The sequence below is a fragment of the Parasteatoda tepidariorum genome, chromosome 10, assembly GCF_043381705.1.
Source record: "Parasteatoda tepidariorum isolate YZ-2023 chromosome 10, CAS_Ptep_4.0, whole genome shotgun sequence".
Taxonomy (NCBI): domain Eukaryota; kingdom Metazoa; phylum Arthropoda; class Arachnida; order Araneae; family Theridiidae; genus Parasteatoda; species Parasteatoda tepidariorum.
This window is the reverse complement of record NC_092213.1, coordinates 66,109,464-66,123,996: the sequence shown is the minus strand read 5'-3', so window position 1 is coordinate 66,123,996 and position 14,533 is coordinate 66,109,464. Positions and strand designations below refer to the sequence as shown.

The following is a 14,533-nucleotide window of genomic DNA, read 5'->3' as shown; positions in this document are numbered from 1 at the left end:
TTTGTAAACAAAAATGTAAAGTTAAAAATATTTTAAGTGATGAAGACTTAAAATAAATATAAAAATTAATGGCACAAGAGCCAAATGTAGTCCTACTGTGCTAAATTCAAAGCAAAACATTATCCATCATATAAACGTAAAGTACCGGCATTAAACATTGGTATAAACTAAGTTTGAGAGAACAAAAATAAATAAATAAAAAATAAAAAAAAGAATAGTCCGTCACTCCAAATTTCTTTAAGAATACTTTCAGTAATTAGAACAAAATAAATACTTTTATGTTTAGATTTTATAGCTTTGTGTAAGTTTTATGAATATTAAGAGATGAAATATTCTTCTTCTTCTCATTGGCACGACAGCCCAGGATGGGCAAGACAACAAGCCTATGCCAAGACATTCTTCCCTTAGCCAAGGTTCTCCAGTTAATTATCTTTAAAATTTGTAGGTCCTTTTCAAGGCAGTCTAAAAATCTTAGGTTTGGTCGTCCTCTTTTTCCTGTACCTGTTGGCCTGGCACAGAAAACTTTTTTGGTTGTCCTGCTATCCTCTATTCCTATAATGTGGCCTGCCCATTTAATCCTTTGAATTTTGATAAATTTAATGACATCAGGTTCTTTATATGCTTTGTAGAGTTCCGTATTTGATCTTCTAAACCAGGTACCATTTTTACTTATTCCACCAAAAATGCTTCGTAGTATTTTTCTCTCAAAACTAGCTATCATATTTTCATCTCCACGGGTCATTGTCCAGGTCTCACATGCGTATGTGAGCACTGATCGATTACATATTTATTATACAATATGCAAGTTTGCTTTACAAGATTTGTGGGTAGTTTTTAAAAAAAATAAATATGATAAATGAGGTAACGAACAAAATAAGAGAACTAATATTTATTATGAGTAATGCAAACAAAATAAATACTTTTATCTTTTGATTTCATAACTTTGTGTAAGTTTTATGAATAAAAACTAACAGATATGAAACATTAAATATTTATTGTACAATATGCAAGTTTGCTTTACAAATTTGTGGGCAGTTTTTTTTTTGAAAATAAATATGATGAATGAGTTAAAGAACAAAATAAGAGAACAAATTAGAACTGAGAGAAATAAATAAATAAATAAAAAAGAATAGTCAGTTACCTAGTTACCTTATATTTCTTTAAGAATACCTCCAGCAATGTGAACAGAATAAATATTTTTATCTTTAGATTTTTATAACTTTGAGTAAGTTTTATGAATAAAAACTAACAGATATGAAACATTAAATATTTATTGTACAACATGCATGTTTGCTTTACAAATTTGTGGGTAGTTTTTTTAAAAAAAATAAATATGATGAATGAGTTACAAATAAAACTTTGAAGCAATGCAAACCTGTACACTCTACAAACTACATTAGTACAAGTAGTTTTAAAAATTTTTAACACTATAACCTACTACTACATAGTTTAATTTTTTCAAAAAGTTTATTTTCTTGGTACAATTTCTCTGTATCAGATGCACCTCCAATGCATTCTGAATTTATAAATACTCGTGGAACCTGTAACAAAACATAACAATTACTAAACAATGATGCAAATACATAAATGACTTAATATTCAACATATTTTATCCAGCATAATGAGCTTTAGAAATTGCTTTGCTAATTTTAATCATTATCATATTATAGTTAATAAACAAACAAAAAATAAAAGTGCTACATAAATGGAAGCTGAGAATAAATTCAAACTGTTAAATGTAAACTGCAAAAGTAAGTTTTAATGTAAAGAGATAAACATATGTAATGAACATTAACAAATATTTATATGTTACATTTAATTATTTTATATTTTAAACAGATGAAAAATGAAGAAAATTAATTCATTTTAAATGCAGTATACAAGCCTTTATTTTATTAGTTTCATTGAAACAAAAGAAATATTTATCTTCTTGTAGCAAAAAATAAAATCAATAGATTATACAGTTGGACCTCATTAACACGAAATTGCTTAAAGTGAAACACCGCTTTACATAAAATACATGTCTCGTCCTGTGTGTCAATATCTTTGTTTTTCTTCATTTGACTTAACGTTTTGTTGAATTTCTTCAGTTTGTTCCCTTTCTTCTTCTGAGATCTCTCTCTATGCCATAACCTCTTTTAATACCTCTAATTCTTCCCAATCATGATATGAGTCATAGTTTTGTTGAATTTCTTCAGTTTGTTCCCTTTCTTCTTCTGAGATCTCTCTCTATGCCATAACCTCTTTTAATACCTCTAATTCTTCCCAATCATGATATGAGTCATAGTTTTGTCCACGATGGTTACTTCTTCATGATTATTTTTCTTTAGGATTCATTAAAATAGAAAACATAGTTTGTTTATAGAAAGAACTTGCCTCACCACAAAGTCTAAAGGGGTCTGCTGCTGTGGAAACATGAAATAGTGCAGGGGAGCTGCTTCTTTCCTGATTCCCAATATCTCTCTAATCTGAGCCAAAACCTGTCTTAAATTATGACCCAACTTGAAATAATTAAACCTCGCAACCATAGAGACAGCCACTATTCCTGACAAATGGCAAGGGAAGTTCTTTTCATACACAAACTGTGCTGTCACATCTTACGGGTGGATTTTCTTATCTATGCAAAAAATATAATATATCTTCCAAATCTACCACTTTAAGAATGAATGATTCAACTTCATTTTAAACATTTCCATATCTTTCTTAATAGGGCTTCAACAATCGAAACAGAAATTAATTCAAGAACAATTTAAATAATTTTCAGTAATTAGGAAAAAAAAAGTCTTTTTTTTTTGGTGCTTAAAAATATTTTGTGAAATCAAAGTTCACCAAGCAATGCATTAATCTAAAAAATTTTTGCGATAATCGGTCAACAAATACATAAAAAAATCCTATTTTTTTTGCATTATCAAAAAATTAGTTTTATTGAAACTTGTCAGGGCTGTTAGTACTCAACAAAATAGAAAAACTGGTAAAAACCATCTTAATTCTAGAATTTTTTTTAAAAAAGTAACAATACAGCTTTCACTATTTTTAATTATAAACAATCCAGATAAAAAACAGTTCTGTATGGTGAAAGTCTTGAGAGTAAGGGATACTTTACTCTATTCCAAAATAAAGATTGATATAAACTAGTTTTAATGTCTGTTTTTCTCTTTCTTGGGGTGCAAGCAATGGCGGTATATGATGTCATTCAGAATTGAATGCATAAGTCAACACATCATAAAAATAAATGAAATTGTCCCAATCAGACTGAAAATATTATTTTTAGTTCTAATTCTACAGCAAAATTCAAACCCAGAAGGTCATATCTAATATAAATTTACTATGATCATGATTTTCCTTTCGCAAGATAAGATTTAAAAAGAAAGTTGTACATAAAAATTCAACATTAATATTCAAATTGTCTTCCATTTCCAAATAATATAAAATTGTATTACTGTTCTGGAGCCTGTAATTTCATGAAGAACATCCTGCATATTACTTCCATCTTCCCTTTTGTCTAATTCAATAGTTGTGAAATTTATATTGTTTTCATCAAATAACTGAAAAGATAGAAAAGTTTAGTTTATGAATAAATTTTATTAGTATGAGATAAAAATATGACTTATTTTTTTAATGCTTTTATCAGTTTTAATTGAATTTTATAATTTTCTAAACCTTTCAATTTCAGTTAGAACATTGTTTCCTTCTAAGATAATTTATTCTGAAAAAATAAATATAGCAACTAATAAAGAACTTAGTAAAAAATTAGGCATTTAATAATAATTAAATAATTAACAATTTGGGATTTAAGATAAACTGAAATCCAAATTTAGATTACAATAAAAAACAGTTTTCAAATTGACAGAAATTTTTCCTTTTCTTATTACAAATGTGATATTTATTAATGTTAGACTTATAAAATTATTACTCTGGAACTGCTCTCATTATTACAATAAACTAATTCCTGTCATTTAACTCATATGATAAAACTCTTCTGATTTAGATAGTTCGATGACCATATAACCAGTAATACCTAATAATTCCACAGTTAATTAAGCACCACTGGTATCAATAATAGTTTGACAATTTTTTACAGCCCTTTCATCTTAATTATAATTTTTTTTCAACTGAACTTAATTATTAATAAAACTATAATGTAAATATTGAGTTAATAAATTTACTTGTAATGTCATTAAAGTTAAGTTTCATATTTTTAAAACAACTTTTTAAGTAAAAAAAAAGTTACATTTTTGATGAAAATATTTTTTTTTATTAATATTCAGTAATAATAAGCAATTAAAATGGTTTACAGGAGGCACAGCTGACTTGCAAAAACTCATTGTTCTTCCATGATAAATGTGCAGTTAATCTGGTTAGGAATGTTACATTTGTGAGGGGCTACTTTTGCATAGCGTCTGAAGAGTGTGACAAAAATACTTTCATAGTTAATACAGGTTTAGTAGTGGTTCAAAATAAAATTAGGACAAAGTTTAAAAAAAAAAAATCAAAATTAAATTACATATATTCCACATACTAAAAAAACAAAGGCCTATCAAGAAATGCCTAATGCAAAGTTTTGAGATCAAAAATGCTGAGTTTCTTTTTCATGAGGTGATCAAAAGATTTAAACAAGATTACAAGTTTGAACAATGAATAATTGGTTGATGGCCATTAAATTAGAACTATTATATGATTACAATGTCTAAGAATTATAAATTTTATTATTATTAAAAAGAATAAAAAAGAAGATATAAGCATCCCAAAACAACTAAGTTTTGTAGTGTATCAAAACTACACAATCAGAAATAAACAAATAATCAGCGAATAAAAAATAAAGTTAATTGATCATTGATCATTTAATTGAAAACTGAATTTAAATGATCATTTTCATTACTTATTAAAATAGAATAATAGGAAAAAAAAAGAAAGGTTGACTGCAATCTGAAAATAAAGTGCAATATGACTTTAAACTTCATATTTTTAGATAACTTTTAGTGAGAACTAGGAATTTTTATTTTAAACAAAAATTATGGAAACTTTAAGGCATCAAGGTAAAAAAAAAACTTTTGTCACTTAGAATTCTTCTTCTTCTGTGGCCTACTTGTGAGAAACCTGCTTCACAGAACTTAGGGGTCAAGTGCCTGTTACAGATTAAGGATGAAAATAGGTATAAAATGACAAAAATTCAAAATGATTCTGTAATAAAGGTGGGAAGAATAAAGAAAATGTTTGTTCCAACGCTGATTCAGTAATAATCTATTCTAATATAAATGAAGATAAAGGGGTCCTGTTTTTCCCACTAACCTCTTTTCATTTAAAAAAAAATTTTTATTTCATAATTTTAATTTTTGAGTAAAAACATACTAGTTTTAACATTGATAGGTGTAGTTTTTATTAACTTCTTACACGTGAAAGAAATTTTTAAAAATCCAAATGATTTTTTTAACATGACACATTCGTCAAAATGTCATATTTTGAACAAAAAAAAAACAAAAAAAATAATTTAGGAACATAATGACAAAAATAAAGGAAAAAAAATGCTTTGCATCCAGAAAATCAAGACAACTGCAAAACCTGATTTATATACTAAGTGCTAGAGAGAAGATGTTATTTTTAATAAAAAGAATTTGATAACAATTTAAAATTATTTATATTTTGTAACAATGTTTTACTATTCATGCAAATAGCAAAAAATATTATTAAGAAAACAAATTTTAATAAAATTTTTTATAATTACTTGAATAAATAACTATATATAACTTTTTTCATGTATGTTTTAAGAATAATAAAAATTACTAATTTGACCCTAAAGTAAGTATGAAAATAATTAAAAATATGTTTGAACTTGTACATTAAGCAAAAGTTAATAGCCGAGTTTTTCCTCTTTCTCACTTCTTCTCAGTGATAAAAAATATATTTAACACACATTGAAAAATAAAAAGCAAACAAATTTTTTTCTATAATTAATTTAGAATCAAAGATGAATGCTGCAGAACGAGAATTTGAAATCAAAGATGAATATGACAGAACGAAAATTTGAAATCAAAGATGAATGTGACAGAACCAAAATTGGTATAAACATATAGTAGCAAACTTAATAATAATAAGTAATATTTAATTGTATTTGTGTATTTATGGACACTTAAGAATAATATAAAATTTAATAACCTTTTTCACTTTTCGACAGTATATACAATGAGATTTGGAAAAAATAACAACACAGTGTTTGTTTATTAATTCATTAATAAGTTTTCGCTCAACACTAGAAAACATTTTTGGAGAAGAGCTAGAAAAACGAGTGCCCATACTCAGGATTACTATCTTTAATAATCTGCAAATAATTTGGAGAACATAAAATCTTTCAGTTTTCACGACCATGAATTTCAAATGATTGATTGATTTGATCAAGAATGATTGTTTATTTTTATTTTGACGCTCCTAACAGTTTATTTCTGTGCGAAGTAATATTTGGAAGAAAGTATGTGGATCTTACACTTAACAGAAAGAGGCAGATGTAGACGTACCTTTTGAAGGCAACTTGACAACAAACAAATTTTGAAACATTTTTGACCGGAATCGCCCCTTTATAGTGTTAAATTGCAATTTTTATTTACTTAAAGATGATTTTTTCGTCTGGTTTATCATTGATGTTACTAGTGCTCAATGTGTGCTTTGCAATTGGTGATTTTTGCATTTCTTTTACAATTTTTTTAAAGTCTTAAAATTACTTTTATTTCATTAAATGCATATTTCATTATAATAAATTAGACATTCTTTTAAATTCCTGTAAAATACCTAATACAAAAGATTTAATAAAGGGGATATATCTTCCCTTAATAGATATGATCAGTGAATTAATGGAATGGCTTTTTAGTTTTATTAGGAATAATCAGGTTAATAATTTATTCATAGTAAATATTGATTTTTCTACTTTGTACATATTTATATCATTTTCTTCTTATTTTATAATTTGAGGGAATAAATCACATTTGAAATATTTTTCTTCCAAAAAATGCATTTTGGAATTTATTTTTTAAATGTATTGATTGACATTTGACACACTTAATTGGTTATACTAATTCATATATGTTGTGTTCCATAATATGTTGGCACACAGCATTTACGCTTGCTTTCTTATTTTGAAACAACTTTTTTAATGATTTAAAAAAAAAAATTGTTGGTTTTCTCTTTTTTAAAAAATTTAATTACTGCTTTGTTACCAATGAAAACTAAGAAATAACATAAGTTCTACTATTTTTAACATCACTGTTTATATGGTATCGATTACAATATATATGCTAATAGCTACAGTAGATAGATTTCAAAATAACGTGTATTATCACTGGTATAAAACTTTCTTCTAATTCTTTTTTCTTTTTCATAACATTTTCTTATTTTTTCTAAATTTCATCTAAAAAATATATAACTTCTTCTAAAAAAATTATTTTTCTTAAATTTTTTTTCTTCCAGGTGCATCTATAGTTATAATAAAATTTTTTTTTTAAATTTTTAGTATTTAGGATTATAATCTTTTTTTATAACCACTGATTATTCTTTGCATTTTAGATTCTGATATTAGGGAGGAAGACTTGGGAAATAAGATTTCTCTCAAAGTTCCTCAATTGTCTGAAGAAGAAAATAGAAGTAATCACATGCCTACCAATTTGAGATGTGATGCATGTCTTGCTGTTGTTTATCAAGTAAGGCTACTGATGAAATTACATTCTCTTATTATCTTTCTTATTTTGATAATTTTTAACATTAAAAACTATTGTTTGTAAATAATTGACTAATTACAGTCAATTTAAATTATCCCTTTCGATACATAAAATAAAATACGTCCATATAATATCTAATTTTTTTAAAACTGTTATGATTTCTGAAGAAAAGGGAAATCCAGTTTTTAATTTTATTTATTTCTTAAAGATGGATAATAAAATAATTACACTCTCTGTATGATACCTAGTTCCTTTGAAGTTGTTATAATTGCTGTAGCTATAGGGATTTTTCTCAAAACGGATGAACCTGTCCAGACACCTTATCCAAATTTATCTCTATTATCATGAACCAGATTCATCCTATTTAATAAATGGGTGTAAAACCTTTAAAGCTTGATCACCTATCTTGTAGATTGGCTGTTGAAATAAGTCAAATTTGCCAAGGGGCATTATTGATTATATTCTGAATTTTTCACAAGAACAAAAATTTTATTAAGAAATTTTTTGATTATGTTTTACTTTAAAATTTCACTGAATTGGTGAAATAGGATTGAAAGATAAAAAAGAGTAATAGGATATTTGTAAGTGCACCAACTAATTTTAAAAGTTCAAATGAATGAAATGAAGGTTTTTTATTAAATGTTCTGTATTGATATGTGTAATAATTTATTTATACTCAATAACTAGCATTCTCCACTAACAAAGCATACATGCTTACTTTCTTAAACTAATCAGTTTGTACAAGTTCTAATTCATTCAATAATTAATATTATTTTTTAATTAAAGGTTTTTGCTGACTACTATTTGAAAGTTATGTATAAACTGAATTACATTTATTTTTATTTTGACTATCATATGCATAATATGATACATATAAGAATAACATAAAGTAAGAAATGATTTTTTTAAAAAAAAGGTTTATTCCCATTTATAAATTGAGGACAGATATTTTTCAAGTGATTGTAATTCATATAAATGCTTTTATATTCTAGTTATATACTGCTCTGTTTGTAGAACAAAGTAAATTGGATAAGTCCAAAAAAAGAAAATCTCTGAAAGAGTATGAGATATTAGAAACCATTGAAAATGTTTGCAATAAAAATTTTGAAGAGTAAGTTGCATTATATTTTTAACAGAAAATTCTTTGACCTATACTTAAACATTTGTGTATGCATAGAATTTATTGTTATATAATATTTTAGAAGACTATTGCACAATCAACAATTTTCTATGGAAGTTTATTTTAGAGTATATAAATTTTTTCCTGAGATTTATATGAGTAATTTTCAAAATATGTCTTAAGTAGTACTTTTAGTAAGATTTCTTAAAGTTTAACTAGTTTATTTGAAATAATGCAGATGTTTTAAACAAACTTAATATTTTATTTTTTCTTTAATTTTTCGAAAATTTCATGAAATATTATTTCAGTAGTTGTATTAAAATTGAAAACTTTTTCTTTAGCCAAAGCAAATTATGAGAGACAAACTCAAAATTTTAGTTTTTATTCACTGCAATTGTAAATATCTCTGGGTAACAAATATTTGATTGCATTTATAGAAATACTTGATCTTGCCTAATTCGAGTGTCAGGCTTTCTAATCAGAATTTAGATTTGCTCCTAAAGCCACAGATTTTTTTAAAATAAAATTTATGATTGATTTTTTTTCAAAATGTACAAGTTTATATATGTTATATATAAGAAGGAGTAAAGGGAATTAAAGACACATCGTCAGGATTAAAATTGCATAGTAACCTTTGCCCAAAAATGCCATTGGGTAGGCTAGAGTTACTTCCCTATTATGACTTGTTCTGAAGTATATCAGAAAATAATTCATAATAGGGATGTGCCCCTGGCGTTGTATGACAACATTTTCAGACATTAGTTCTATGCAGTTTTAATTCTGGTGATGTACTCTAACTCCTCTAGAACTTTGTGACAACATTTATGCAACCCTTTGTGGTATATAATGTTTTTAAACTTGTACATTTCTATGAAAAAATAGACTGAAGTGCCATTTAAAAAAAGCTGTCTCTTGGAGAAAGCAACCAATTGCAGATTTAAAAAAAAAACTATAATCCAGTGTAATCATTTAACTCAATGATTTCTTAATGCACTTTATGTCAAGTCTACATATCATTGCATAATAAGTTATAAAATTTTTTTCTTCTAGATATATGGATCTGCAAGATAGCATTGTAATTGTAATAATAAAAGAGAAATAAAAGATCATGTATAAAGCAGTTAATTCCAAAGGAAAGTTGCGCAATGCAGCAGAAATTCCATAAGAAAATTGAAACCAATAGAAAATTTAAAAGAAAATAATAAAAATATAAAAAAGACAACGGAAGCTGACGTCATCAGGGGGTACCTGCTCTGGAAGTCAGAAAAACAGAAAACCTTTTCTATCGAGAGAGCACGACAAATGTCTAAAAACTGCTCTCTCTGTACCCCAAAGTTTTCTGGTTTTGTAAAGAGAAGAGTAATAAAAAAACAAAATATTTTGTATGATGTATTTCTTTTTCCTATTCCTGGACTTTTTACAAAACCTTTGGGTACAGAGAGAGAGCAATTTTTAGACAGTTGTCGTGCTCTCTCGATAGAAAAAGTTTGTATTTCATGACTTCTGGAGCTGGTAGCCTCCGATGACGTCAGCTTCGGTTGTCATTTTTATATCTTTTCATTGTTTTCTTCCTTTAAAATTTTCTATTATAATTATAAATAATAATTATTTTTTAAAAAATTTCCTATAGTATATTGTATCACAATGTTTGAAGAAGGAGCAATATATTTTAAAAACGTGTTATACTTACATATATTAATATTATTATTTTTTAAAAAGAAGCTTTGATAAAAGTTAATGATTCTTTAGTTCTGTATTTGAAATGCATTACTTAAAACATATATGCTACATTTGTATTGATGGATGGCTAGTAAAATGTCTATTTCTAGTTTCAAATTTTTACTTTATCTTATCTTGTTATGATTATTTCTTCTGTCACTTTCAATAATTCTTATAACTGTTCTCTCGCTTATATGATGATACTGTCAATAAATATACTCTGATACAAATTGTGTTATTTTAAGTGAAACTTTTCAGGTCATTTTAAGTTAAGCATGAAAATGTGTCTTTTGTAATTCCAATATTATGAAAAATTGAACCTAAAAAATAGTTATAATTATATGTTTATAATTTTAGATATGGAGTAAAGCAAGTTGATGGCCTAAATAGATTATCTGGTCCAGGTTTAGAGACACAAGGAGTTATGGGCATGACGCAAATGGGTGGCAGGTGGCCACATAGGTATCTTACATATTAAAATTTTCCTTTTCCCCATTTTTGAAGTCAATATTCACCACATATAATCCAGTTTGTAAATATTCACTAATGAGTACTACTGCTCATTGATTTGTTCCCTTATTATTGTTTCCATACCATTTTATGCTATTATATCATAGCTTAATTTATATTCTAATTCAACTAAATTAATGTAATTATTATATTATTTTAGCTGATTATTTGATTATACTTTTTTGTACTTAAAATAGAGGTTCATAAGATGCAATAGATTTCTACAAATGTTCCACAAATTTGCCAAATTCATTTGTCGAGGAAATAATATTTTAATTAATATTTTAATTGATAAACAATTTTGAAATTGTCAATGAATAAGTAGAATGTGTTGAAAGTTGGCTAAATATGTCATTTTAAGCTATTGTCCTTGTAGAAAATGCTTTTGAATAAATATACCTTTATGTTTAATAACTAACAATAGAATCTTTTTAAATAACTAGGGGGCTAAGCCCCCTGTTCACTGCCTCTCACCAACCCCAATGATTGCTTCACAATAATTGTCTTTTCTTGGCAGAAAACAGTTTTTCTACTAAAGTTAAAATTATTCCCTTAACATATATGTACTAAAAGGGATTCTATTTGCTTACGCTTGTGCCTCTACTTCCCACGTCCAAATATTACTATCTATTAATATTATGAACATTTAGATCTCTTGGTGAACAGAAGTGATTTTTCGAAGTAATCATTTTTTAAAATAACATTTATTTTCTTATAACATTATATTGTTCAAACAAATTTGATGAGTTCACAACCATAATTTTATACTTTCGCTAATAATAGCAGTACTTGAGTATTGAGTGTAGTAAATTGCGGCGGGCTCTCTGCTTTCCCTTATAGCACTGCGTTTCAATAGGTAAGGCTTAATTTTGTCTAATAAGATTTATTTGAGCTCTGAGGCTCTTCTTCAAATTCAACATGCTTCCACCACAAACCACGGACTAGGTTTTCGCTGTACTGGATATATCTTTAAATTAGGGATATAAAAATATTTAAAAGGAAACAATACCTTTACGACTTTTGTTAATTTTATGCTGATGACAACCAAAACAATATTGAAATGAATGAGGAAAAAGTGGATCCTACCATGTGATTTTTCGTCCAATAAAAATGCACCGACAACAATGGAAAACTGTGTTGGACCATTCTTTTTTTTATGTTGCATAGAGATACTTTTGGTGTAGCATGTTTTCTTCAATGAAATGTCTTACTCTGTAAATATGCATTTTCTTTATTCTACTGTACAAGTGAATTTCTATAACTTAAGTTTTAGATTTTTCATTTTCAGATTTAAGATATCAAGGTTTGATTGTTTATTGTTTCAAAATCAATGCTGTAACTTCATGAACAAGCTATATTAAAGAAATATGTGGTCTACAGTGCTATAAATGTAACCAAAGTTTATCTATGCACCTCACATTTTAAAACCTATACTATACTCAACATATCCCTTTATGAACCTTGTGCCACTATACCCCACATACAATTTAATTTTAGGAAGTGCTCACTGACAGGAATAGTGAATATTTAAAAACTATCTTTTTAGGTATAGGGTTTAAAAATTGATGCAAAATTAGCAGAATAATAAGGTGCAAATTTGTTTGCAAGTTGGAAAACCTAACGCCCTAGTCCTCAAGATAAGGGCACCCAACATCATTTGCTTACATATGCAATTAGTTGTCTCTATTTGTAAAAATTTTATCTATAGTATGCAAACCTATCTAATCTGTTTGAATAACTTTTGATGAAGAGATTTCTATGCAACATCAACTATTAATAAGATGCAATATTAATAGTTGGAGGCTCATACCTCAAATATGCTAATTAACTAGTCGGAATTACACAATTTCGGATTAGATGCAAAAATATACTTTCTCTAAATATACGTCTTTTGAATATTTGATCATCAAAATATAGAGAATAGCAGCAAATTGGAAAACATTGTTCCAAAATTTTAGTCAGGGGAGCAGTAAAATGTTTGAGTTCCTAAAATATTTATCTTATTTTTGTGTATCCTATTTGTGTTCACAATATCTTTTTAATAATTTTTATAAATAAAATATTTTTTTGTGTGCACAGAATTGAAAAACCTTAAAATTTTTAAGAAATTGGTTTACTAGTTATCACACTACAAAGTTTCAAAAAAGTTACTTTTTTAATTCTTATGACCAACTAACATGAATAACTAGTTTTTTTCTGATCTTGGATTATAACCTTTTTTAGTTGTATTAATTAAGACAACGTTCATACTTATACCTTTCCACTTTTTTTCTGTATGGAGTTACATTTAGGTTAAAAAATTTTATAGTTGCCTGCAATTTTTTTTAATACTTTTAATCTCTTTTCTGGACTGACCTATCAAGATCATTTTTTCGAGATTGCAGTTTTTCTCTACATTTTGAGTTCTGATCCCTTGAAAAAATAAAAGTATATTTACACAGAAAAATTATATTTTTGTGTCTAGTTTCTGACCTTAAAATACCTGTGTTCTATAGTGTATATAAGGTTGACCCATCGAACCACTAACATTACATTTTAATATCTGTATGAATATCTGTTTATTAGATTAAAAGTTATTCAGGATTCAATATTTTTTCTTGCATACCATACATCATAAAATATGGAACTCAATGAATTTATTTATTTATTTATATCCATTCATTTATAGGTTGCAAGAAATGTGTCATTATTATATTGGAGAGGCTGGTGAGTTTGATATCTATGAGATGTTCCTTGAAGGTAAAAGTAAATTGACTGAATTTTTGTGCTATGGCAAAGGAACTTATGGACACTGCGCACAGCTAAAGTCATCAACAAAAACTGAGTTATAACACATTTCTGTTGAACACTACTGAGGACTATTAATGTATCATTAATGAGGCACATCTTAGCACTTACAGCCTGTGATATTTTTATTTTCAGGCTCATTTGTATTATACTAGGCTCAGAAAACGTTTAAATTTTTACATGCCCTGCCGGGACTCTTAGTCTATTATTAATCTGTTGAAAAAATTATAATAACAGCATACATATATATATCAACAAATTTATTTTATATATAATTCAGAAGTATTGAATATTATTAATAAAGAATAATTAGGCATTATTTACTGCAAAGTATAATGAGTAAAATTTGAGTCAATGATAAAACATAACATTTGAGTCAATGACAACAAAGAAGTAGAAAACATGCAGAAAATCATTTTTAACAAAGAAGTTATAATGTCAAAACAATTAAGAACTATTGACATGTACATGCTCTTAATCATGTTACTTAAAAATGATCTTCTAAATTTTAATATTAATTGTTTTCTTGTGTACTGCAATAGGGATAATCTTTTTTTCATATTATTTTCTTTTTCCCTTTTTTGTCACGTTTTCTCCTTATCCAAAATTTTGGTGATTTTTGTTTAAATTTAAGAACTTTTTTATCAGTACTTTTTTCTATTTCTAATTTGATATTTACATGGCCGGTTCGGAA

At 26.6% G+C, this 14,533-nt stretch overlaps 2 protein-coding genes across 2 annotated transcripts; one reads left to right on the top strand and one right to left on the bottom strand.

Annotated features, from left to right (window-relative positions):
* Positions 1-1,255: 1,255 nt before the first annotated feature.
* LOC107441862 (uncharacterized) lies at positions 1,256-6,398 on the bottom strand. Its single transcript, XM_016055254.4, has 3 exons — positions 6,154-6,398; positions 3,441-3,545; positions 1,256-1,541 (listed from the first exon to the last, which is right to left on the bottom strand). Exons 1-3 carry the CDS (start codon positions 6,361-6,363, stop codon positions 1,428-1,430), a joined length of 429 nt encoding a protein of 142 aa, XP_015910740.1. The 5' UTR covers positions 6,364-6,398; the 3' UTR covers positions 1,256-1,427.
* Positions 6,399-6,503: 105 nt separating this feature from the next.
* On the top strand, positions 6,504-14,158 carry LOC107441861 (marginal zone B- and B1-cell-specific protein). The gene is made up of 5 exons (XM_016055252.3): positions 6,504-6,666; positions 7,552-7,685; positions 8,696-8,814; positions 10,900-11,004; positions 13,721-14,158. Exons 1-5 carry the CDS (start codon positions 6,606-6,608, stop codon positions 13,881-13,883), a joined length of 582 nt encoding a protein of 193 aa, XP_015910738.1. The 5' UTR covers positions 6,504-6,605; the 3' UTR covers positions 13,884-14,158.
* The last annotated feature ends 375 nt before the right edge of the window (positions 14,159-14,533 follow it).